We start from the raw sequence: 27,939 nt of genomic DNA, 5'->3' as shown, positions 1-27,939 counted from the left end.
CTCAACTTTGTAAAATGTTGAGTTTCAAGGCTTGTCCTTTGTCTCTGCACAAAGGCACAAGTTGACATCCGATAAGGAGTCCGTGAGTCACAGAGAGATTTGGTTTCACATAGTTCAAGGCGGACTAAAATAAAACCTGAAAGCATACTGGGAAAATGTCGGACAGACCCTATTGAGCTCTTCAAGAACTATGAACAAACCAAGTTCCCCTTTTGAGGCCAAATCTGATCCAAATACACGAATATAGTTATTATGATTTTAAAAGTATGGCTTTAGACAACCTGGATTTATAGATTCATGGCCAGTCATGATTTTCAGTCAACTGAAAACACTTGATGCAATTGCACCAGCTTTTAGAAAATAAAGACAGATGTTGACCAGTTTTACCAAAGCCTATACTATACAAAAAGTGTTGAACTCTCATTCACACTACAGTCGTGTTTTTACATGACGATCCACGCAAATAGCAGGAGAATATTATAATGTGTGTGAATTAAATTCTGTCAGGCACTGTTATGGACAGTCTTTGCAGGGTCCTGATGAAATCACATGTATGAGCAGACAGACATGACGGTATATATGGAGTTATACTTGTGCCACAATTCTGAACGCGCAAAATTATAATTTGAGCACACAAAAAATGTTCTGCGTACACAAGATGATATTTTGCGCATGCAAAAAGGAATTTGCACTCAGAGTGTGTAGGAGGATAAAACAAAATTTATGAATTCTAATCAAATTCACATTCAAATAAACTATTCAAGTGCAAAATTGATTTTCGTTAGCTCAAAATAAATTGATGATACATTGCTTTACAAAACTGAGTGCAAGCATGTGCAAATTAACTGTTTATGCGCTCAAAATATCATCTTGCGTGTGCAGAAAACGTTTTGTGCGCTCAATTTCATCTTGCATGTGCAGATCATTTTTTGTGTGCTCAAAATATTATCTTGTGTGTGCAGAATTTTTTTTGTGTGCTCAAAATATCATCTTGCCAGTGCAGAAAATTTGCACGCTCAAAATATCATCTTGCGTGTGCAGAACATTTTTGTGCGCTCAAAATTTCATCTTGCGTGTGCAGAACATTTTTGTGCGCTCAAAATTTCATCTTGCGTGTGCAGAAATTTTTTTGTGTGCTCAAAATATCATCTTGTGTGTTTAGAACATTTTTTGTGTGCTCAAAATTTCATCTTGCGTGTGCAAAATAACTTATTGTGCGCTCAAAATATAATTTTACGCGTGCAGAATTGTGGCACATATGTAACTCCATAGTTATACAGCCAGAGGAACAGCACTGCAAACTATTGTCATGTTTGTACTTATGAGAAGTAATCCAGAGCTTTACATACAGTACATAGAACAACTGCAGACGTTTCCTGACGCTGATCATTACAAATGGTACTAATGTGTATCCTGTATATTAATAATGAGAAAATTCCCGTGTGAGCGAATCTGTTTTGCACTTTCGGCCGCCTTCTCCCCCTTGTCGTTTCCACTTACTTGTTGAAATAAAAATGGAGACTAAAAAAGGACAGGCCAACTCCCCTCAGAAATACCACCCATTTCTCATGGATGGAGTTGGGGGAGGTGAAGAATGAGAAAAGCAAGTCACGGTTTTGAGAGTTTGCATTATTTTCGATTCCAAAAGAAAGGAAGTTGAACACACAAACCTGATCAATGCATGCTATAAAGTTCTCTTAGGTCAGCAACATGGAAGCTGGCTAAATAAAAATACCACCGCATTGTGAGACAAGGTACTCGAATCAAATCCATAAAAACTAAATGACAGCGGAGAACCGTACAACATAAAATATGTACCTAACCCCAAATATTATCTTGATGAAACAGACAATAAATAAAGTGCTAGAAAGTTACAAGAAGCCAAATCACAAGGTTAAGTAAGTACTTACACTGTTATTACATCCAATCTGCCACAATCACTAATGTTGTAAATACAAGCTCTGTTTCCACACAGAAACTTAAAATAACATTAACAATGCTCAAAACGGGCATATCCCATGAAAACATTATCGTTTATCTCTCCTCTGCTTTACAAGCTACATTGCTAGGCAATATTTTTACAATTTTAGTGTATTGCTTAAATTCGTATAGACTTTTTAAGGTAATGGCTAACTAAAATGACCATAACAATAGGGAAATTGCCCCATGCATTATTATTATTATTCAGTATGTCGTGTGGACATGATTTATAGATCACTATTTACACATAAATGCAGGTGTGATTCTAGCTACATCAAGCTAACATGCAAATCAACCAAAACGACATTACAGCATAAATCAAATCATTTGATTAATATAAGTGTAAACAAGACAACAGAGAAGTCAACCACGAAGAGCAGAAAGAGAATAAAAACCGCAATGTGTGCTGACAAACAAGGACTAAACTGAGATCCCAACTTCTACAGCAACTTTACCTAGTTCAAAACCAAACCTGCATGAAAATAACAAAAACTTACCTACAGCGTCGTTCCAACTCAACTTAAATCCAACAGCGAACTAAAAGAATTCAGTGTTTTTAAACATGCCAACATCAAACAGCAGGCCTCTTCCCGCGACCTCGGTGTTTCCTATGAACTGTCCGCCGCGAGGCTGCTCCCGCTCTCAGGATATCTTCCACACTTCTCAATGTCCCTCATGCAAGGGTTGAAAGTTTCACATCTCTCCTGTTTAAGACATTGTACAGTCTTCCCATTTTCACGTTGAGTTGCCAAACAATACATCAACCTCCAGTTTTGTTTTACAATAATTATAATTGATATTTATATGGGTATATACAGCTCTGTGGTTCTCTCTCACGTCCTTTACATTGGCAGTACTGCCCATCCCCCTCCCAACACCGGCATCGACCGCGGCTCAACCACAAACAGGGTTTCCTACACAGTGATGCAGGGGTTCATCGTGGAGGCGGGCCTTTGGCTTCAAGGTCCAACCTGTGTGGTCAGAAACCTGTCAATCACTGTAAAAAACAGAAAAGCTCTTCTGCCATTGGATCATCGCAGAGCGGAATGTTGTCGTAAACAGAAGAGGCAGAACTGGGGTTCTTTAGTCCGCATTTGTACCGCTCGCTGAACAGGCTGTCGGAGTAATTCGGTTTGAGGACTAAAAGCGATATAAAATGGATACTCTGAAAAAGGGGCTTGATGCTGCCTTACTAAATACACACACTGTGGAGCTTAACAGTCTTTCAAAAAGGATTTGTTTTTCTTGTAACTTTGTTAAATTTGTGTTCTGCGCAAGGGGAACCAGCTGTGTAGCTGCACAGGGTCGCAGGGAATGTGAGGATGTTAAGAGGACTGGATGATTGACTTTGGTGCAGGATTGCAATCTGTCTAAAATATGATGCTGTTGACCAAGGGCGTAGATTTGTAACAGTATGAATAATTTATTATGAATATAATAATTGTTTCCATTGATCATGGTATAAATATGTGGGGTGGTACTTGCTTGTTTTGATTATTGGGGGGGTTACCTCCCCCCACCCCCCCTGGAATCTACGCCCCTGCTGTTGACGCACCGGGGACAAAGTGACCGATCATTTGCAAAAATAATTAAACTACGCAGTTTACTCCACTGGTTACATGTATGAAAGAACACGTTTATGATAAAAGCAACTGAATTCCATTCTGAACTTTGTAGACAACATTAGCGTATGGTTCTGCTTTGGTTATATTTTGGAAACCAATTCATAACGTTTTAGGAACGTTCTTTTTAGGTTTTATTATTTATAGCCATAAACTGACATTTCCAGAACGTTGCAGGGAGATTTTAGTGTGACAATCTAATATAAACTTATGCAAAGTGTTCTTTAATGGTTATTTATAGGTTTTATTTTATTATAATTTCATAAACTTTGCAGAGAAGTTATTGATAGATAACAATGACTGATATTAGTGCAGAACAGCATTTAGTTAAATGTGGAAATCGAAATCACTGTGTATGGGATTAAATAAACAGATGAACATGATACACTTAAAAAGATCATTTTCTTCTGCTCTAGTTTCTGTATTAGCTACTCTTGGAACTTGGCAGTGCTCTACTGCTGATGGCCCTGTCCCAAATGACACCCTAAACCCTGAGTCAGTGGTGGAGCTTGGGGGTGGGCAGGGGTGGCCATGGACCCCGTGGACTCCATGGACCGAATCCTGGCCACCCCACTCGCAATTGCTGTTTTGGTAATTTTTTGTCTTGGGCACAATTTAGTTTTTATAGGTGGAATCGTCTCTGTACATCCACAACACACAGGAGACTTAACATGTGTGCACACCAAGGTCGCATATCTCTCCGTCCCGGGTGTCACTGTATCCACTCCCCTCCATTTTTGTATCCACACGCCTCCACTTTCTACACCAACAACCACCATCCAGTACATGCAGTTTAACAAATTATTATTTGAAAAGTCAAAACATTGATAGATGTTAAAGATGATAAAGCAATACACTTTAAAGTAACTCTTGGATATTTATTTTTATGAAATAATTCCAAGCAAAACACTGACAATAAAGCATTAAACATTTAATCAAGAACCTCTGAAAAACAAAGTGCACATTTAACAATGACAAAACACATCGATTGAAATATTTAGAGAACAAATAAACATCTTTCACACCTGAATAGTAACAGACAAGTGCTTAAAACACAGTCAAATTTATAGAAAGGAGAAGATTAGTCTCACGTATCTCCATAGATCACAATAATCATTACAATATACACACAGCCACACTTCATGTATATATATATATATATATATATATATATATATATATATATATATATATAAATCACTGTTAGACCGAACGTTGCTATAGAGCTGTTCAGTTTGTAGTCCAGAAACCCGGAAAAGAATTCACCATGGGTTCCCTCGGGATTTTCCTTTGGGATTTATGAGTAAAGTAAAGTATGTGGTTAACATTACTTGACGATATGCCGATGTTTTGTTCTACATCATATATTACACAATTTTATACCTGAAACATGAATTTTGAAGACGTATTGAATTGCATACTAAATCTGTGGGCTCAGGTGCATTGAGGACGAAAAGGGGGCTCTCGTGAGCACCTCGGAGTGCTAAAACGTCAAATATGACACCCAGTGGCCTTGTGGACTTCGCAGGAACGCGAAAAGAAGGCCACGAGACAGAACGTCCACATCAAGTGTGCCATTCGGAACAGGGTAGATAATGCTGGCTTTTGTGTGACAATTGCTTGTTATCCCAGCTAAATTTTACTTTGGTATTCGTGACTGTTTCGTAACTGCAATGCAGTCGTGTGCAGTAAATAAACCGGCTAACTTTAAAGCCCAAAGTATACATGTCTTGGTATACATGGCTTCTACATGTCATACATCCCTTAAAAATCTCATACAGAGATATAAATAAAAACGTCTGGGCTTGAGAACCTTCCAGCAAACACAAAACATTTTTACAATTACACAACGTTGCATTTTGGTTGCAGAACAACGTTTTAAAAACATCTACACCTGAATAACATAACCAAAATAAAATGTTTTAAAAACTTGAAAATACCAACCTAGTATATTTTCTTTATGTACCCACAAAACTTAAATATACAAAAATATCATACACATAAATATAGCGTCCCACAAACGTTGTAATTTCCCTTACAAAAATCAAGAGTTCATGGCAAATTTGCCACAAACTTGCCACAGATTCGCCACTGATAAATTTGAGCTTTGTGGCAAACTTGCAGCAAATTGTCCATTGTTGCCAAAGGTTTGCCAAAGGTTTGCCAGAGGTTCATCACTACACTAACATTTGCGGCGAATCACAAGATCATTTGCATGTGAAAATAATGAGAGGCAAGTTTGCCAGAACTCTGGATTTTTTATAAAGGTTGGCCTGGTATTGTATTTGTATTTGGTATTTTCATGACATATTTTAAATGTCTGATTAATACGTAAAAAATGATGTTGTCTTAACACCCAAATAAAACATCCCATAAAAGTTGCAGTTTGGTCTGGTTTTATTTTTGTGTTAAAAACACCTTTTATTTATGTTTTGTGGCTACTTAAAAAACATATCATGTTGGTTGCAACTGCTGTATGATTCATGTTGTTTTAACTGTGTAAATATAAAAAGAATAACTTTTAAATGACATGTGACATATATTATTAGACTGAATAAATAAATGGTGAAATAAAAAAAAAATTCTCTGATCTGTTTTCTCCAGTTGGCCTATTAGCTTAGCATTGAGCTAGCTTATTCTCCTCTTAATTTACATCCCATTTCCCCACACTGTCGCCACCTAGTGATAAGGCGGTATGATTCCATGCAATAGAACTATTAAGTTGTGGTATATTTAATAATTTTACAAACTTCATTTTTTTAATCTTTGTTGTTAGGTTTAGGGGTAGAGATTGATGGTGTAGATGTAGGGTTTCTGCAGGACAAATAAACACAACACACACAAACCCCGTTTACACATGGTATTAAAGAGATAGTTCACCCAAAAAGTTGTCCGGGTCATGAGGGAGGCTGTACCCATAAGCATTTGTGGTATCCTGAGATGAAAACTGCTGTTTAATTGGAAAATACTTCCTGGAGTGACCAGTAGCAGAGATTATTTAGCAGAGACGGGCCACTTCTATTAAAATGAATGGGAGAAATTAAAACGCTCAACCAAGGAGCTCTGAGCGCCCAACGGTCAACGGATGTAGAAAGTAAATCCCGCCTTACAGTAAAAGAGCCAATCACCTTTTAGATACAGACATCACCTGTCAATCAACTCGATAACGTGCATGCGCATTAGCTGTACAAGCCGGGAAAATTGCATTTTTTAGCGTAATATGAGGTAAAGAATCACATTTTATGAAACCAGTAATGTCAGATTTTATTGCTGATTTGAAATATGTTCTTTGATCATAATCTTGACCGACTGTTTTTGAGATTTTGGTCTTTCTCCATTCAAGTACATAGGAGCTGCACTGGCATGACTGGAATAACCTCCCGAGAGCGTCCCAAAGATGACCGACAGTGGACTGACTTGCTAGACAGACTTTGGCTGTAGTTGTCCTTTTGCATCCACTGTGTTAATGTGTTATTACCTCTTTGAACTGTAGAGGCAGTGTGAGTTCCTCTAGCTACAAGAGAATGATGCAACACACTGGTGTTATGCTTGGTACTGAAATAGTTTAAGTAATGAATTCATTTATTCTATAGTAATTGAGCGATTCTTACACAAGATACTAAATGTCTGGCGACGAGGATGCAGCAGATTGTGGATGCAAGCTGCTGGCAAATCATTTTGAGAAGAAAAGAGCACATTTAAAGTTATGGCTCTCTTATTTTTATTTATTTTTGCTTCTCTGAGGTACTTTTTTATCTCACAACGACTTATATCAATAACTTATCATTGTCATGAAGACAACATGACAGTTATAACATAATGACATGTATTCTGAAAGGATATCATCTCACATGAGATATTGTCTTATAAAATTAAAGTTAACATGACAGTTAAACAAGGACATTATATTTGATACCAATCTGTCCTTTGACAATCAAATTACCAATGTTTGTAGAACACCATTCTTCCACCTCAGAAATATGACTAAATTACAACACATGCTCTCTGTTGCTGATGCTGAAAAACTAATTCATGCGTTCATGACCTCAAGACTAGATTATTGTAATGCATTACTGGGAGGATGTCCAGCAAGATCAATAAATAAACTTCAATTAGTTAAAAATGCTGCAGCCAGAGTGCTGACTAGAACTAAGAAATATGATCATATTAGCCCCATTTTATCGTCGTTACATTGGCTTCCTGTTAAATTTCATATTAATTTTAATATTCTGTTAATTATATACAAAGCTTTGAATGGTCTAGCTCCGCAGTACTTAAGTGACCTTCTACCACGCTATATTCCATCACGTTCATTACGATCACAAAATTCTGGCCTGTTAATAGTTCCTAGAATATCAAAATCCACAAAAGGAGGTAGATCCTTTTCCTATTTGGCTCCTAAACTATGGAATAGTCTCCCTAACACTGTTCGGGATGCAGACACACTCACTCAGTTTAAGTCTAGACTAAAGACTCATCTATTTAGCCAGACATACACCTATTTTATCCATCAGCTCACAGTTATGCTGCTTTAGTTAGGTCTACTGGAACCAGAAACATTGATCATGATCTATAACTCTGCAATAAATTGAATGGCATCTATGCTAATATTATTGTATTTGTTTCCCTGTCTCAACCTCGGGACTCCTATCCTGAGGTCACCAGAACTGGCCAGATCCAGCTCCGTTCCTGCTTGGTGTTGGACTCCACTGCTACGTATCACTGAGTGATGACAACTAATAGCAGCCGGTGCCAGCCAAACATCACTTCAGTCTATTACGATGGACTTCAGAGGATGAACTGATGCCAACTCCAACCATAAGACATGGGATACTTCATATGCCACATCCTGAACCTTGGACTTTGGATGGACCCCACCGAACCTCATCGAAATGACCTGCCAGTTGAACTGCGATGCACCTCGCTGATCTCTGCCTGCATCATTCGGTCTAATGATGGACTACACTCTTATAATGGAATACATAGACTATCAATTAATTGCCAACAAAAGCCTTCATCAGCCAGCAAACAAGGACAATGCATCTAGGTGAACTTCTGCAGTTAATCCAGGATGAACTTCAAAGACATTAGTCATTAATCTTACAGTTCTTACAAAATCTTTGTTTATACACTGACCCTTAACACTTACTTAGTTTAATCATTTTAAACCATGACTTGCACTATACATAAGTAATATTGTTATTATATTCATGATGTTTAGTCAGAGGGGAACTGGCCCCCACAGTGAGTCTGGTTTCTCCCAAGATAATTTTTCTTATGGAGTTTTGTGTTCCTTGCCACAGTCTCCTTCAGCTTGCTCACTGGGGGTCTAAATATAATTATTAATTATTTAATTTTATACACAATTTACAATGATATTTAATCAAACTACACAATGATGACTCTAACAGAAAATGAAACTTTAATATATATAAAGTCTTAATGCATGATTTTCTGTAAAGCTGCTTTGAAACGATGTGTTGTGAAAAGCGCTATAAATAAAAATGACTTTACATGTAGTCTGAAATGATATCATCTTAGTATATACTGACTGCACGTTACATTACAAAATATACTAATAAAATATACTAACAAATATTAAAAATGTTCTATAGATTACATGAGTAATGATAAGATGCTGTCAAACTAACAAAGATGATGTCATTGTAATATTTGTGTACTGATTCTACTGATCAAGTTAAGCTCAATTGACAGCATTTGTGACAATTTAATTACCATAAACATTTATTTTGATTTGATCCAAATTCCCCCCATTGGCTCTTATCAATCATGGCCTCCTAATAATCTGTATCACTCTACTCTCTCCTCTCCACCAGTAATTGGTGTGTGGTGAGTGTACTGGTGCACACTGGTGGTGGTTGAGGAGAGTCCCCTGTTCACTGTGTAAAGCGCTTTGAGTGTAGTGTCAGAAAACACTATATAAATGTAACATTCATTCATTCAAGATTATGTGAATATGATATTCAAATATAGTGTGGGGTAGATTACTTCAGAATTTTAATCAAGTACTGATTACAAATTTCATGACTAAAATTGTAATTAGTAACATAATATTGTTGTTTTTTGGTAATCTAATTGGATTAATTTTGGATTACTTTTGTTAATTTGATGTCACATGCATTTGAGTAGGTACACCATGTACCATTTTCACAAAATGTTGCTTAAATGCATTTAAGAAAATGTAATGAATCAAAATATGAGATTTGATATGAGTTTTTTATGTTTCACTCACTATTTGTCTGTTAATAAGTGAAATGAAAAGGTACTTAAAGTGTCACAAAAAGACAAACAATTTAACTGATAAGAATAATTCACCAACATACATATTTAAAAGAAACAAGCATTTCCTATGGGAGAGCTTGTAGAATTATGGACAGGTTAACCGGGTCTTGTTTAAGAAATGTGGTCTTACTCCAGTAATTTCGGCATTACAAACACCATCCATGTGAGGTAACAGATCAATCCAGTTAAATTTGTGAATCAGTGTCACAAAAAAACAGTCTCAAAAGTTAAAAGCACATTCATGTACATTTTTGAAGCAGAGTTCAAAAGCAATTTGAGAAACTATAACTTTACCACGCTAATGCAATCGATTCGGCATTCATGTGTATTCGATTCTGAATACAAAATGACATGTTTTTGTGCATTTTGATAAGTTTGATGGACAAAACCTTTCAGAATACATAGTGACATGGTTCTAACTTTTGAATTGTAGAGTTTACATTGCACAGTAATGTTTTTGCCCTGTGTCTCCTTAAAAGTAAAATGATGTTCATAAATCCAGTGGTCAAATGTCCACAACCCCTGTTCCAAAAAACACTCAAAGACTTACCGAATGTATATCAGCGGGAGGCTGATTTAGAATGAATAATTTTAAAAAGAAGAATTAGGGGAATCAATAAATTATGAACTTTTTACTGTCGTTTTCTGATTAACATGCAATCCCGTAATCCATACAAAGGTAGCTGTAATCTGATTACAAGTATTTTAAAATGTAATTTTCTCCAATTACAAGTACTTGATTTTTGTAATTTTATTACATAATCCAGATTACATGAAATCAGTTACTACCTAGCACTGCATATCTATCTATCTATCTATCTATAGTACCATGGTAGTTCTGTGGTATTCCTTGAATTACCTAAAGGCACCATGTAAATACAATAGCCTATATGAATATGGTACCCATATATCAAAGTACAATGGTAGCACCATGGTTTTCTTTGAAGTATTTTAAAGAACCAGGTAAATACAATAGTATATTTGGTCATTTGTATCGAAGTACCATGGTAGTATCAAGGTATTCTTTGAAGTACTACACTTTGAAGAATCATGTATTTACAGAATGGTACATAAATACGGTAGTATTTAGGTAGTTTCAAGGACTTAATGGTCCTTAATACATTATAGTTTTGATTAGTGGCCATCGCAATGACTTGGGTGGGCAACTATATTTGAGCAGGTCTGACTTGAGACTGTCAATAGCATGTCAGACATTTATAGACTCTGATACGATTCTATAATTAAAACCCGTACTTCTGTAAAAAAAAAGGTAAAATCAAATCATAACACAGACACATCTTTCCTCTTACAATTTCTATTTATCTCAGGTTTTCAGTGTTCAGTGTTTAAAAATAGTCTCTGATCAAAATGTTAGTTGCAAAGAATTAGAATATTTACATATAATGTGCAGAATGAAATAGACATTAAAGTAACCTGCAGCCATCGTTGATAAATATACAGTATAAGCACAATTTTATTTTACTACCCCAATTCCCAAAAAGTTGGGACAATATGCAAAATGGCAGTAAAAACCAACAAGTGATTTGTAAATGTACTTTGACTTGAATTCAAACAAAAATAGTAGAAAGGCAAGGTTCTTCATGCTTTACCTAATCAAAAGCATTGCTTTTGAAGAGATAATTGTTTTTTCTAAACTGATGCCTGCATCACATTACAAAAAAGTTGAGACAGGGGCAATGTAGGACTAATAACAATCTAAGGAGTTGAAATAACAAGGTGATGTTGAACAGGTGAGGCAATCGTGTTATAAGGAGCCTCCAAAAAAAGCCTAGTCCTTCAAGAGCATGGATGTAATTTGCCAACAGATGCGTAAGCAAATAATCCAGTGCTTAGAGAACAATGTTCCCCAGAGATAAATTGGAAGGATTTGGGGCATCTACAGTGCACAACATAGTTAAAGGATTCAAGGAATATGGTCAAATCAGGCTGAGTAAAGGGCAAAGCCAAAAACCAATTCTGAATGAGCACGATCTCCGATATCTCAGACGTCATGGTGTTAAAAACCATATTATGACATGGGCTCAGGAATACTTTGGTAAACCTTTGTCAGTAAATACCGTTGCTGCATCCACAGATGCAAGTGAAGGCTTTACTATGCAAAGGAGAAGCCATACATCAACACTGTCCAGAAGCGCCACCGACATCTCTGGGCTCAGTCTCATCTGAGATGGAAAGTAGAACAGAGGAATCATGTTTTGTGGTCCGACAAGTCCACATTTAAAGTAGTTTTTGGAATAAATCTGTGTTGTGTTCTCCGGATCAAAGAGGAAAAGGACAATTCAAACTCTTATTAGCGTCTGGTCCAAAAGCCGGTACATGTAATGGTATGGGGGTGTGTCAGTGCCCATGGCATGGGTAACATTCACATCTGTGAGGGCACCAATAATGCAAAAAGATGTGTACAAATTTTGGAGCAACATATACTGCCACCCAGGCGGCATCTTTTCCAGGGATGTCCCTGCATTTTCCAGCAGGACAACTTCAAACCACATACTGCCTGGATTACAAGTGCATGACTGCGAAAGCAGAGAGTGCGGGTGAGAGATTGGCCTGTCTGCAGTCCTGAACTGTCTCCAATTGAGAATGTATGCCGCATTATGAAGTGCAAAATATGGCAACGAAGGTCCCGTACAGTTGCATAGCTGAAGACCTGTATAATGGATGAATGGGGGACAATCACTCTTGTTAAACTTAAACTTGCGACTTCAATGTCCAGTGTTACAGTGGTAAACACTCGACTGTCCCAACTTTTTAGGAGTGTGTTTCAATCATTTGATTTGAAATGAGTGTATATTTAAAAATAAATAAATAATAAATTCACAAGGTAAAATGTCAAATAATGTGTTGTTGTAGTGCTTTCAATATAGCACAGGGTGAATAGAGTTTACAAATCACTGTCCCAACTTTTTTGGAATTGGGGTTGTACATACAATATCGTATTTTCTTACTCGATGGCTAAAGTTTTGCAATACTATCTTTACAATTACCTATATCATTATGTCTCTCAAATGTAAAAATATACAATTTCTTACCATTGAAATGTTAGAGGATGTGATAACAGATCATTCCTATGAATTCATTCCCATTAATTAAACCCGATGCTGCCACCCTGAATTAATAAATGCTTATTAAAAGATACCAACAGATCAACATTAATTAACATTAAAGTTATATGACCTGTTTGAAAACACTCACTATACACTAAATAAAACAGAGAATCTATCTAATAGACTATGTTATCTAAAAGAGATTGTATTATTAGACATAGTTAAAGGTGCTGTAAACGATTTTAGCCGTTCTGGAACTTCCACAAGCCTTAGTCGTTGAATTAGCCAGACTGACTCTTTCTAAAACCCCACAATCCAAAGACACGTACACACTTGGAGACCATTGTAGTCAGAGATGGAGCAGATCGGTGAGAGGCGTTTCCTCAGGCAGGACACCATACCGGCACTTATAAAACGTATATGAGCTGCCCTGTGAATGCACACAATGACTGACAGACAGAAATCGTTCTGTTTGGCTAAACGAAGGATCTGACCGTGCACGTTGGCATCTTTTTCTCCACAGTTTACAGAGTCATATTTCATGAGACCTATTTGAGTGATATCTGACAGGTAATAGGTACATTTTCTGCATAAAATTTAATAATAATGACACAAATAAAAAAAAGACAAAAACTATGACTTACAATATCCTAAGACACTAAAAGTATTTTCTTTAACATTTTATTAAACTGCCAGTTTTGGTATGTTATTGCTTTTAAACAGCTTCAGGTAAAAAGGCAACTTGGCAACTGTGGAAGCACATTCAATTGTTACCACCAGTGAACTGATGGATTGGATCCACCTTGAGCGCTTCATTATCCAACTGATGGCCAGTCCATCACTCCCGATGGCTGTCCATCCCTGTTCTGTTGTAAGGCCATGTCTTTCACATTGTTGTCCATGATCATAAGTCTGTCACTTTATTTTCTACAGCTGCAGCAATCTGTTGAAGCCGGTAGCCCAACTGCATCTTCTGAGCGATGGTATCTTCCTCTAAAGCAGTGATGATCTAATATAAAATACGCACATATGCATACAGGAATGAGAAATAAGATTAGAGGATAAGTAGTTGTTTGTGTTTAGAAGCAACAAAAAAGACACCCAAAAAATAACCATTTCTTTTTCTTTAATAAAATATCTCTGTCTCAACATAGTCTTTTCTGTTAACCTCTTGTGACTCACCTGATCGTAGTATTTGTTTATATACTTATAGAGCTCATGCAGGGCCACCAGGTAATTCAGTTCTCCGGAGTAATTCTGACAATCAAAACAAATGTGGAGAGGGTGAATCTCTTTAATGAAAGCTGTATGTACCGCAAAACACCATCACAGATAAAATTCTCCAGAACACCTGACCTCAACTTTCCCAAATGTTACAAGTGTAATGTAGTCAGCTTCATACCCTGGAGAGCTCAGCCAGAGCGGAGTTCATCTCCTGGTCACTGGCAGAGATAGTCTGCTTGATGTCTGCATAATATCTGTGTCAGAAAAATGGTGGGAAAAAAAATCAGATCTGATGAGATTCAGAACTAAACAAAACTTTCCAATTTGACATTTGTTAGCTACTGAGCCCTTAGGGATCATGGTGGTGGGAAAAAATGAACAGGGAGGAAAAACATCTATGCTTTTGCGATCTTGCAAAACGTTTGCGTTCCCGAGAAACGTTGCGTTTGCTCGCAAAACTTTTGTATTCCCCTGTTAACAAATCTACAATAAAGTTTAAAGGGATAGTTCACCCACACCTATCATATCACTCCAGAAGATGTGGATTAAACCACTTGAGTCTTATCAATTACTTTTGTGCTGCCTTTATCATTTTGGACCTTCTGGGTTCTGGTCATCATTCACTTGTATGTATGGACCAACAGAGCTGAAATATTCTTCTAAACATCTTCATTTGTGTTCTGCAGAAGAAAGAAAGTCATACACATCTGGGATGGCATGAGGGTGAGTAAATAATGAGAGAATTTTCAGTTTTTTTTGGGGGGTGAACTATCCCTTTAAGCACGATAACTGTTTACACAGCAAATTACAAAATAGTAGATCTTATTTTTGTTTTGCTATTTTGTGTCAACTGCTGGGCTTGAATTTTGTATTTTTTTTTTTCCCCCTTTTCTCCCCAATTTGGAATGCCCAATTCCCAATGCACTCTAAGTCCTCGTGGTGGCATAGTGACGAATCTCAGTTGCCTCCGCATCCGAGACCGTCAATCCGTGCATCTTATCATGTGGCTTGTTGAGCACGTTACCGCGGAAACATAGCGTGTGGAGGCTTCACGCTATTCTACACGGCATCCACGCACAACTCACCACGCGCCCCACCAAACCACATTATAGCGACCACGAGGAGGTTACCCCATGTGACTCTACCCTCCCTAGCAACCGGGCCAATTTGGCTGCTTAGGAGACCTGGCTGGAGTCACTCAGCACGCCCTGGATTCAAACTCGCGACTCCAGGTGTGATAGTCAGCGTCTTTACTCGCCGAGATACCCAGGCCCCCAAATTTATGTAATTTTAAGTATGTGGTCTTTATTTTTATAAAATCATAAATTGGGGATTATGCTTTGTACATACCTATTATATTTTTCTTTGAGGTACACTCTTGATTGCATTTGCTTTTTCTTCTTGTTGAACTGACTAGAAATAGCTCGAATAGTGCCGGAATAAAAATGCAAAATTTGCAAGAGAACTCAAAAGTTTCTTAGAAGAATGCAGAAGTTTTGTGAGAGAAAACAAAAGCATTGATAATTTTTTCCCTCCCTACTGATTTCCCCCACTAGGGTTTCAGTAGTTAGCAGCAGGAGAAGTTGTCTGAGGTCATTTTACCGTTCAACCATCTGTTTATAGCGCGGGATATCTCTGGCATACAGCAACTTATTAATAGGTGAATCCTGGATAACAAGAAAAAAAAAAAAACTTCAGATTTAAACCTGTATTTTTTTGTATTCTGTACATAATATTGTATTATATATAATATTGTGTATTATGTGTATATTTGTAAACTGTTTATTCTGTACATTGTATATATTACATTCTCCTATATGTATATGATTGCAGTGTGCAGTCCACACACCCAAGTTTATTACACTCATGTATTTGGTGGAGTAACAATATAAATAATGTGGTTTTGACCTTTAAATATTCCACTATACTTGAAAATGCATCTCTTTATATACTAAGAATCCTTTAATAGGATGTCTAAAGTTACTCAAAAAGAAGATGCCTTTTCAATGGATGTTGGATGTAGTGATTTCACCAAATAAACATCAAATGTAACCTGGACAGCTTTAAAGGCACCCTTCCCTAACATTTGGTTGTACAATTCTTAGCAGTGACTCCAAACATTTCTTATAGCCATCTCTATGCTTCTTGAGAACTTTAACTGCAGTTTGTTCAAGCTCTGTTTGCAGGACTTGTTTTCCCATCAACCAAACAGATTTCTGGTCTTTTCAAAGATTATATTTCGGCTTTAGATCAGGACTCCTTGCTGGCCAGTTCAATAAAAAAATTCCTTGCCAACAATTCTTTTGTACTTTTGGATGTGTGCTATGTAATTATCCTGCTGCAGGATCCATGATCTTTGACCCAGACTTAATGTTCGGACACATTTCACTCTAAAATCCCTTGGTAATGTAATAACACATTCAAGGCCTCCAGTACCAGAGGCAGAACAGCGACCACACAACATACTGTAGGCAGGGTTTTATTTTCTTGTAAGCTTCATTTTGATGCCTATGAACAAATTACTGGTGTGCATTGCCAAAGAACTCTACTTTGGTTTCATCTGTCATTAGAATACTGGGCTAGGTAAGTTTTGGCAAAGATCGGTCTTGCCTTTTTATGTTTTTCTTTCAGCAGTAGGGTCCTCCTTGGCCTTCGCCCATAAAGCTCTTTTCTCGGTTTAGTGTGCAGCGCATTGCATGTATTGAAATCATCAGTCCTGATGCAGTTCCAGGTCAGTCTTAAGTTCTGTGAACGTTTTACGTGGTGTTTTTTTCCACAGTTCACATCCCTCTGCAACTTATTTGGGAGGTTCTTGACAGTTCCATGAGCAGAAACCAGGACAAGATTTGTGACAGTTCAATGAGCATTCACGGTATCTGGAGATAGCCAAGAATTCTTGTGTTTGGTGATAATCGTATTTCTGAGGCTCTTGGTTCTCTTGTCTTTACCATTGTGAAAAAGAAACAGGGAATAAAGGTGGACTTGTTAGGCATTAAAGCCATTAAGTCATGTGAGCATTGAGAATTTATCACAGATGGGCCTAATTTAACTGCAGTGACATTCTACTACCTTTTTTTTTTTAATCTCACGAGAATTCTTCAAAATGGTGCCAATTGCAATGTTGTTTTTTAACACTTATTTGAGAGTGGTGGTGGTGTAGTGGGCTAAAGCACAGAACTGGTAAGCAGAAGGTTGCCGGTTCGATCTCCACAGCCACCACCATTGTGTCCTTGAGCAAGGCACTTAAGTCCAGGTTGCTTCGGGGGGATTGTCCCTGTTATATGTGCACTGTAAGTCGCTTTGAATAAAAGCGTCTGCCAAATGCATAAATGTAAATGTTATTTTAAAACCATTTCTACAAAAATCTTTATTGTTGTATCCTATGCTATTCTGTATAAAAATGTCAGTGTATATTGACTACAGCTGTTTCACAACACTGATATTGTACATGATGTACTTAAAATTCAGGGGTGCCAATAATGTTGTCCAGAACTGCACAGAACTCTCTTTTTGTTTCTTACCCTGCCGAGTTTATGCTCTGCGGTAGTGCAGGAGTCCATGAAGGTTTGAGCAATTACCGACAAAACTGCATCCACATTATCCGACACCTGCACATCGAAGATGAACTGAGGGTTCTTTACAATGTTGATCCAGAAACGCAGTGGCAAACTAGTAACAAGAGAGAAAAGTGAATCTTTACAATCAGATCATGAAGAGAACAGCTTGTGTTTGGGCAACGCAACATGATCACGTGTTAAATCAGAGTGTTCTCAATGTTTTTCCACCCATTTTCAGACCCAGTGATTATATGTACTATATGTACTTCAAAGTCCACTCAGTTGTCTTGGACTAATGACAACTTTCCGGTTTTAATGCTGACAGAGCTCAAGAGTGTATGCCTTTGTTTTTAATTATAAACTACTCGCCTACACTTTATCCCTCTCTAGTGTGCGAGCCGTGACATGCCATGTGGCAGTGGAATTCTGTTGAGTCCCAAAGGTTTTTGCTTTTTGAATTTTTTTTAAACATAATTAAGTTTAACCTCGTGTGACCCCGTGTCCACATGTGTGTACGTTGTATTTTGGCTTTGCTATATGCAACGCATAATTTAAATGAATTAAAACTGACTGAATACTGTTCACAAGACTCTACACTGTCATTTAAGTGTTAAACTTCTGGTGCACCATGTCACGGGACACAACAACATGACGTAGATTTCCGTGAAGCGCTAATACGGGCACAGCGCCAATAAAAGTGCCTCTGGTAAGAAACCTCTAAGTTTTTCACTGAATCCTGTTTGGTTGTAAAGATTAGTGTCTCTAGTTTCATTTGATATGCCGCTTTATAAAATCCATTAATTTTTCACATGTCAGCGCGCTGATAAACATGATGTCCACATATGTGGAAAATGGGATATTATTCCCTCAAAAGTTGAAAAAACATGTTAGTTGTTTTGAACAACTTTCAACATTAACTCAGCTGTGGGTCATTTCGCTTCATTTTAATATACATTTTGTTATATTTTATTTTGTTATCACTGTATAATACGGTTCTGTTCATTAACATTAATAAATGCATTCATATATATTTACTGTACATTATCACATTGAGAATAAATGTATTCATACAAAAGCTGATAAATGTTGCTTTCAGAGGCTTTATATGGAGTTAGGATGAAAATAAGATGCATTTCTAACTGTTCTGAGACCAGTGCAGACAGACAGCACACTGGAGGTTAAGTCATTCACTAAATAGGGAGCTAGGGAGCATCCCATAGCACATCCTATAGCACATATAGTTCACCTCAAAATGAAAATTCAGTCATTGTTTACTCATCCATGTGTTGTTATAACCCCATTTGACCTCCTTTTTCTCAACACAGGGAGAATAAAAAAAAAAAAAAAAATGTATCCCCTTTTCTCCCCAATATGGAATGCCCAATTCCCACTACTTAGTAGGACCTCGTGGTGGCGCGGTTACTCGCCTCAATCCGGGTGGCGGAGGACAAGTCTGAGACCGTCAATCCGTGCATCTTATCACGTGACTCGTTGTGCATGACACCGCGGAGACTCACAGCATGTGGAGGCTCATGCTACTCTCCACGATCCACGCACAACTCACCACACGCCCCATTGAGAGCGAGAACCACTAATCGTGACCACGAGGAGGTTACCCCATGTGACTCTACCCTCCCTAGCAACCGGGCCAATTTGGTTGCATAGGAGACCTGGCTGGAGTCACTCAGCACACCCTGGATTCAAACTCGTGACTCCAGGGGTGATAGTCAGCGTCAATACTCGCTGAGCTGCCCAGACCCCACAAAGGGAGAAACTGTGAAAAAATGTGCTCAGTGATGTCATACAATGGCAGTTTATGGTGACCACCTCTTCAAGCTTCAAAAGAACACAAAAGTATAATTCAGAAGTCTAATAAATTATTTCATGAGACTCATGATTGTTATGAAAGTATACGATAAGATTTGATGAGACACAAACTGAAATCGAATGTATTATTTAGTGAAACCTTTGACCGACCGTTGCTCTCCTCTGCACATTCACCAGTTCACGGTCTTATAAAAAACATTATGAAAATGACAATTGCACTTCAGCAATGTCTTAGGTTTAATAAATCAAATGTAAAACAAAAAAAGGTAAGCTAACATGTTACATGTTTAATTTGATTTAATAATGTTCAGTGGTCACACAATAGCGTTATAGTGTTTAGCAATAGTTATAGTAAGTGTTTTTGTCACAGCCTGTCTCCCTCGTGTTTCCTAGGACTCTTATTTTGAAGTGTTTCCCCTGGACTACGTTACCCAGTATGCACTGCCCTCATCACTGCCATCTGTTCCTGATTGTTCTCACCCATTTTCCATTCCCTCATTAGCTTTCGTTTGTATAAATACCCTTTAGTTTTTGTATTCCTTTGTCAGTTCTTGTTTGTTGTTGTTTTGAGTTCCCGTTTGTTGTTTCACTGTCTTCGTTTCTATTAAAGCCTGCAAATAGATCCTATGTCTCCTGTCTCATCTCAGCAACCATTCCTGACAGTTTTACAAAAATAATTTTCTTAATCAGTATTTTTGTGTAACAAATATCTAACATAAAAACATCCTTAAAACGGTTAAAAAAAAAATCCCAGAGAATCAAAATGTCTTAAATTAGGTAAGGTTTATGCTTACACCAATCAGAAGTAATTTGATAATGGGGTGAGAATAATACACTTAAATTCAATCTATAGTATATTCAATACATATGACTTAATATATATCATTTTTCTCTGGTAAATGTATTGTTTTTAAGTTATGTTTAGATACATTTACTTACTAAAAAAGATAAAGATTATGAAATGCGTTTATAGCATGTCACATTTATTTTATAGGCACAGGCATTCGTTTGAATTCTCATACTTTTCTCATTTCTTTTGCCACTGAATGAAAACATGCATATGGAAATTATATGCAGATAAGGTTTTGCATAGTAAAAAGGATATTGTGCACTAAAATAAAACTTGTGCATGTATGCACAATATTTTGTTAACTGGGTTTTATAAAGTGTGCTTTGTGCAGGTTCTGGGGTAAGTACAGTTTTATAAATTTGTAAACTGTTGTGCATACGTATACTTTTAGGATGAAATCTACACGACGTTTTTATAGAGACCCCTGGTCCTAAGTTGCTCTGCCTCTGAAACATCTTTCTTTTTGCCCAATGCCAAAGCCCCTCCAAACAATGACCACTCTTCATGATCCAATCAATTTCTAATTGATAAAATCAAAATATGCCCTTCAGTTGTTGTTTTTTCTTTCTCTCTTTGAAAATCCCGTTTCACCCGTCACATTAAAGTACTGACGTATGACTTAAATCCCTAACATTCTAATATTTCACTGATTGAAAAACATTTCTAAAATCTGTTTCTATTCTTAATCAAAACAAATCTAACATAAATTTTTTTAGCATTTCATGAGTGTTTACTGTGTAGATCAGTACCTATTAGTTTTCCAGATGTGAATAGTTTCCAAGTCTGAAATACCATGGTGCACTGCCTGGTCATCCAGCAAGTCAAAGAAGTATTTGATTGCCAGTGGAACCGGTCGACTGGTGCTCAGAATAACTGTGAATAGATCATCCACAAACTTCTGTAATGTACCCTACAGGAAGACAAAGAGAAAGATATTTAACAGTGTGCGTACTGTACATGAATTTTTAATTCAGCCATACCTACAGAAACATACACTATTGGTATGAGTTTGGCTTCTCCTGCATGTTTGGATACCTTCATTGACAGTAGTCTTGTGAGGTAGATCTCTGGTATGGCCTTGGCTCTTTCTCGCTCTCTTAAACTGCCTCGTCTGTGTTTGGTTAAATCTGGCTCCTCACTGGCCTTCACCAGATGCCACAGCCTCACCCCTCCCTCATCCACATCCTCTAGCATGGGTGTCTCTGCAAATTGACAATGTGAGATGTAAAACAATGCAATTATTTTTTTTATGCCAATGTTAAATAGAGAGCACAGTATAAAGATCAATTTTTAGAAGGTTCAGATCTGCATGTAAACAGCTGCTTTATAAAGATGGAAATGAGCTATAGCTTACAAACATGATCCAAGCCAGATCATGTTGTCAGGATCGATTCTTTCACATTTTTACAGAAAGTAACTAAAGCATATCCAAAATATTTCATAATAAATGCATTTTATTCTATTACTGAATGGAAAATGGATAGGGAATTGCAAACCTGATTGAAAATGGTCTATATTACACTGTCCTTGATCAGTGACGTTATTGCCAACAAAATCAAACACTTTCAAACACTGGTCTATAAGGAAGGATGGGGCAAAATAAATCATTACAAAAAACAAAAAACATTTGAAAGCACATCTGGATTTTGCTGAAAGGCCAGTAGTGACAGTAAATAGTGGTGGTAATAGGAGACAAAGTGGATGAAGGAGCACCACCTGCAACTCAACCCAGCCAAGACTGAACTCCTCGTCTTTCCAGCCAATCCTGCTGTTGAACACAACATCATCATGCAGCTGTGTGCAACTACAGTAACGCCTTCCAAATCGGTCAGAAATCTAGGGGTAACCATCGACCACTAACTTTCACAGACCACATCTCAAAGACCGCAAGATCATGTAGATTTACACTCTACAATATCAGGAAGATAAGACCCTTCCTCTCTGAACATGCCACACAACTGCTTGTTCAGTCACTTGTAATAACTAGACTGGACTACTGTAACGCTCTCATTGCAGAACTCCCTGCATGTGCGATTAGACCCCTCCAAATGATCCAGAATGCAGCAGCACGTCTGGTCTTTAATGAACCAAAGAGAGCACACGTTACACCACTCCTCGTCTCTCTCCGCTGGCTGCCGGTTGATGCACGTATCAAGTTCAAGGCTCTGATGCTGCATACAGAACAGTCACTGGGTCTGCTCCAGCATACCTAAAATCATTTCTGCAGAGCTACGCGCCCACTAGAAGCCTGCGGTCGGTTAAGGAACGTCGCCTTGTTGTACCAACACAAAGAGGCACCAAAACACTTTCCCGAACTTTCAGCTTCATCAAACCACGTTGGTGGAACAACCTTCCCAACTCCATCCGTGAAGCTGACTCACTCTCTGTCTTCAAAAAACGACTAAAAACACATCTTTTCCATGAGCACTTAACCAGTCATTAAAAAAAAAAAAAACATTCCTGTTGCACTTTAATCTGTTTTGAATACTATTCTGATGCTAGTGAAACTTTGTAATACAGCACTTTTTCATACCACTGTCTCTTTAAGATGATTCACTTATGTTTTCCTCTTCTGTAAGTCGCTTTGGATAAAAGCGTCTGCCAAATGAATAAATGTAAATGCAAAGTACAAGAGAACCTGAAAAAAACAAAAACAGATTGTATAGACAAAAAGCTGGTGTTGGGAAGTTACAACCAATCAGAGTTTTTACACTGGACACGAATGGCTGAATACCAGTCCCAAGTTGCACATCCTAAACGTTCAGTCTGCCATCCAGTATACCAGAAAGACTTTGAAGTTTAGTATCCAAATCAACCTAGAGCTCCACTGACAGAAAAGCTGCAACCTGGGTGAGCAAAATTCAACTTCACTTGTTTTTAAGGTAGGCAATGTTTTAACTGTCAAACATTAACACAATGTAGTTTGACATATCTGTGGGGGATATCCTGTTTACTTGCTACTATACGTCTAAAACAAACTGTTTATATAGCTTAGAAAGATACAATGCCAAAAGTGTTAGAAATTAATGGGGCCGAAATTAACAAAAATATCCCTGAAATTCAAAATAAAGGGGCAAAAAATGCCCACGCAACGAGATCCCGTGTTTTATTAATATTATCTGATAAAGTTACAATTATATACATTACAATCTACTTTTGACTTTTCACTGAACATTATTTTTATTCCCACCGTCCGGTTCCTCGCACCATTGTGCGCACAGATGGGCTCTCCGCTTCTATCAATACGCATCAGTTCGGTATTATACTCCCGTGTTAAATTCAGTAACTGTTTGCCCCTCTTGTTCAAAATAAACTGTTCTAGCGGGTAACACTCTCGCTCATGGTACTGTACTGTACTTCCCTGTCCTGTGCTGCTGTTTATCTGTCTAAAAAGCCTCACCCGCTAGAGGTCAAAAGTGCACAAGTGATGAATGTTATATAAAGAAGGTATGAGAAATCACAAAACATAATGTAACCAAATACTGCAATTTACTGAATAATAATATCTCAATATGTTAAATAACCATAATGTTAATTAAGACTTTATTATTACAACTGTAATACAATAATACATATACAGAACAGCCACTTTCAGTGTTTGAATCAATCATATCTCTCACTAAACACTGTGCGAAATGTTTATTTTTGTCTTATTCTATTCAGTTGGCATGTAGGAGTTGATAACAGTTTGCTTGATAATCTAATTCAACATCTGGATAATTGCTGCAATATCACAGAGGATACATTTCCACCTCAGTGATATTGCATTATATTAGTTTTGTACAGTATGTTCACTTAATAGCCAAAATACTTGGACATACGTGAATGAGAATAAACCTGAAATAGGAATATGTTTCAGTCACAATGCACATTATGTAGTTTAGAGATGATTTAGAGACATTTACAATGTTACAAATGGCTATTTCTATTGAAATAAATGTATTCTTAAAATGTTCTGTTTGTCCAAGAATCCTCTTGCAGCAATGCAGGTCTTTGGTATTTAGAAGCTGCTAGTTTAGGACCTGTAAGGAGTCTGTTTCTCAAACTAGAGACTGTGATTTTGTCTTTTTGTTGTGCATCTGGCCGTCCACTTCCCTCTCTATCCTGGTTAGAGATTCTTTTTTCAAAACAGGAATGCATGGAAATGGAGTTATCAGGGAAAATGAAAGGCAGTGGAACATGCTTTTACATCAACGAAAGTTGGTGTACAGATGTAACAGCATTGAAGATGTGCTGTCCTAATTTAGAGGCGCTCTTCATCAACTGTAATCCTTTCTACTTGTCGCAGGAATTTACCTCGTTTATTCTGGTGAGTGTTTACATACCGCCACAAGCATGTGCAAACGCAGCGTTGCAGCAGCTGGCTGATCACATCACAGAGCAAAAACACCCGACTCACTTATTACTATTCTGGGAGATTTTAATAAAGCTAACCTAACCTGTGAACTGCCAAAATACAAACAACACATCACATGCCCCACCAGAGACAGAAATATATTGGATCACTGCAACACCACTGTAAAGGATGCCTATGCTCTGTCCCTAGAGCAGCTTTAGGACTCTCTGATCAATGGTTCTGGTTCATCTTCTCCCAACCTTACAAACAGAAACTAAAATCAGCTAAGCCTGTAGTAAAGACTATAAAGAGATGGATTATTGAAGCAGAGCTTGAACTACAAGCCTGTTTTGACTGCACTGATTGGAGTGTTTCTGAGGCTGTAGCCATAGACCTGGACGAGCTCACAGATACTGTGACATCATATATCAGTTTCTGTGAGGATATGTGCATTCCTACTAGGACATTTTTATCATTCAATAACGATAAACCATGGTTTACAGGAAAACTCAGACAGCTTCGTCATGCCAAAGAGGATGCTTAAAGTGGGGATAAAACATTGTACAACCAGGCCAGGAACACACTGACTAAGGAAATCAGAGTGGCTAAAAGAAGCTACTCTGAAAAGCTGAAAAACCTGTTTTCAGCCAACGATCATGCATCTGTGTGGAAAGGCCTGAAAAGCATCACCAAGTACAAGACAACTCGCCCCTCGCTCTGTAGAGAGTCAGCTAATGGCTGATGAACTGAATGTGTTTCACTCACAAGAGTTAATGACTACAGATCTGTTGCTCTCTCGTCTGTGGTCATGAAGTCATTTGAGAGACTGGTTTTGGCCTGCCTGAAGGACATCATTGGACCCCTGCTGGACCCCCTTCAGTTTGCTTACAGAGCAAACAGGTCTGTGGATGATGCTGTCAGTATGGGACTGCATTATATCCTGCAGCACCTCAACAAACCTGGAACTTATACAAGGATCCTATTTGTGGACTTCTGTTCAGCCTTCAATACCATCATGCCTGATCCTCTCTCAAACAAACTGACCCAGCTCTCTGTGCCCACCCCAATCTGTCGATGGATCACCAGATTTCTGACAGATAGGCAGCAGCTAGTGAGACCATCACTATTAGCACCGGTGCTCCTCAGGGATGCGTTCTCTTTCCACTGCTCTTCTTCCTGTACACGAATGAATGCACTGCAAAAGACCCGACTGTCAAGCTCCTGAAGTTTGCAGGCAACACCACGGTCATCGGCCTCATCCGCTATGGTGACAAGTCTGCATACAGACGTGAGGATGATCAGCTGGCTGTCTGGTGCGGTCACAACAACCTTGAGCTGAACAAGCTCAAAACAGTGGAGATGATAGTGGACTAATTACACATACATTAAAACTGCAATAATAATTTGCAATGAATGATTTTGACAGTATTTTTGATCAATTGAATGCATCCTTGGTGAAAGGAGGCATCAATTTCTTTCAAGAACAAAAATGTCTTTGTGTTCTAAAAATGGAAGCGTAAATACTATATATCATTTTCATAAAGTAACTGTAACGTAATTACTTGAGTAGTTTTTCGGCAAACTACTTATTTCTTAGTACTTCTACTTGTACTCAAGTGAATTATTTCTTCTTTTAAGTAAAAAAAATAAATACTCTTTCCACTACTGCCGTTAACCCTTTAGACTTGCTCTTTACATAATAGTACATATTATAATAAGCAATTTTATATTGCCTATAATCTGTTGTATACTATAGTTTTAGATGATCAAAAAAATTTCAATTTATTTTATTGGTTTTCCTACAAGCTGTAATTAATTAATTAAAAATAATAATAATAATAATAATAAAACATTAGACTACAAATATATGCTATTCTGTGTAATATCTACTTTTTCATGTCAACTCATCTTCATGATGTCCTTTAACAGTGCACCGTCACTTTAATTCAGCGTGAGCAATGCAGTAAAATTAGACTCTGCGCAGAAACTCGGGTTGCACTGCTGCTCATGCGACACTTCTGCTTTTCGCCGATTCTTCTTCCGATGCAAATACACTCATTCGTTAACATGAGCGCCATGGTTTTTGATTTTATGTTGGATACTACTGTCTTCACAGAGGGTAGTGTTATTCATACGTGTTGTCAGTGTTTGAATGGAAACCATCATAAAAGGCACTGTTGTGTGAGTGTGTGTGTGTGTGCGCATGAACACTGTACATAGTAACATGCACAATATACTCACGCTCCCCTGCAACGTAATCATGGGTGTCATGGTGAATATGTTTACTATGGCATGGCACCAAAGCAACCATGGCTCCATCTGGAACCTAAAAGCCAATGAAGAACAAATATGAAAACTTCAAGCTTAGTTTAACAGTGTACAGTACAGCGTGTTTTATTACTGATTATGTTTGTAAATGCAAGTGTATGTATGTAATACCTTATAATGCTGCAGTGTGTTAAGACGTTTCCAGTTGTCCTGACAGACAGATGTAAGATCTTCATCTGAGAGAATTAAATGACCTGCTACACCAGAGCGCCATTCTGGAAATGGCCAAAAAACAGAGAATACATATAATACAAAAAATAATAATAATACAAAATAATAATAATAATAATTAATTAATAGAGTAAATTCTAAAGACATAAAGAGTTCAAAAAGACAAAATACAGAGAGGACAAAGTTTCTATGTGGGAAATAGGGCTGCCATGCATGACTGTTCTCACCCAGGTCCACTGAGTCGGTGTGTGGTCTATGTGAGTATGATGTGCCCTTGAACACCTGGTCTAGTATCTTCTCCTTCACCTGGGTTATAGTGTCACAATCCAAAACTTTAGCAGGAACTGGCTGAGCCTCATTCATACCAATTTCCTGCATCAAGACATTCAGTGTCTAGAGAGAGAGAGAGAGAATCAAGCATTCGTTTCACATTGTCATTATTTAAAGTTTCCACCTTAAACAAAAATCTATTTAATATTCTAACAACTCTATCTTAAATGTCAGAATTGATTTTCTCCTTTCCCCATATTCTCATCAAAAACAAAATTACAAAAATAAAAAATATACCATTCCCTCACCTAAGGTTGCCAACATTCTACCAGCCAAAAACAGGATCAGGGGTGCAAAAATTTTAATCCCTGATTTTTGTTGTAGTACATTGACACGTTAAGCA

The 27,939-nt window shown here is 37.6% G+C and overlaps 2 protein-coding genes across 6 annotated transcripts in view; both read right to left on the bottom strand.

Annotated features, from left to right (window-relative positions):
- Positions 1-2,867, bottom strand: part of LOC127449248 (histone-lysine N-methyltransferase SETD5-like) — a 70,233-nt gene extending 67,366 nt beyond the window's left edge. For all 3 annotated transcript variants that reach the window (XM_051712567.1, XM_051712568.1, XM_051712569.1), the window contains exon 1: positions 2,478-2,867. The gene's annotated coding sequence lies outside the window, so the exon portion shown is untranslated. The remainder of the gene's footprint in view (positions 1-2,477) is intronic.
- Positions 2,868-11,210: 8,343 nt separating this feature from the next.
- The window catches only part of plxnb1b (plexin b1b), a 108,228-nt gene continuing 91,499 nt past the window's right edge, over positions 11,211-27,939 (bottom strand). For all 3 annotated transcript variants that reach the window (XM_051712564.1, XM_051712566.1, XM_051712565.1), the window contains exons 29-38: positions 27,494-27,659; positions 27,207-27,310; positions 27,009-27,093; positions 21,467-21,633; positions 21,181-21,341; positions 17,719-17,866; positions 15,800-15,864; positions 14,376-14,451; positions 14,156-14,230; positions 11,211-13,982 (exon numbers count right to left, since the gene is read on the bottom strand). In XM_051712564.1, coding sequence (XP_051568524.1) covers positions 13,878-13,982; positions 14,156-14,230; positions 14,376-14,451; positions 15,800-15,864; positions 17,719-17,866; positions 21,181-21,341; positions 21,467-21,633; positions 27,009-27,093; positions 27,207-27,310; positions 27,494-27,659 — 1,152 coding nt within the window. In that variant the 3' untranslated portion in view covers positions 11,211-13,877. The remainder of the gene's footprint in view (positions 13,983-14,155; positions 14,231-14,375; positions 14,452-15,799; positions 15,865-17,718; positions 17,867-21,180; positions 21,342-21,466; positions 21,634-27,008; positions 27,094-27,206; positions 27,311-27,493; positions 27,660-27,939) is intronic.

Source organism: Myxocyprinus asiaticus, chromosome 12 (assembly GCF_019703515.2).
Source record: "Myxocyprinus asiaticus isolate MX2 ecotype Aquarium Trade chromosome 12, UBuf_Myxa_2, whole genome shotgun sequence".
NCBI lineage: Eukaryota > Metazoa > Chordata > Actinopteri > Cypriniformes > Catostomidae > Myxocyprinus > Myxocyprinus asiaticus.
The sequence above is the reverse complement of the archived record's forward strand: the minus strand, read 5'-3'. Positions and strand labels throughout refer to the sequence as shown.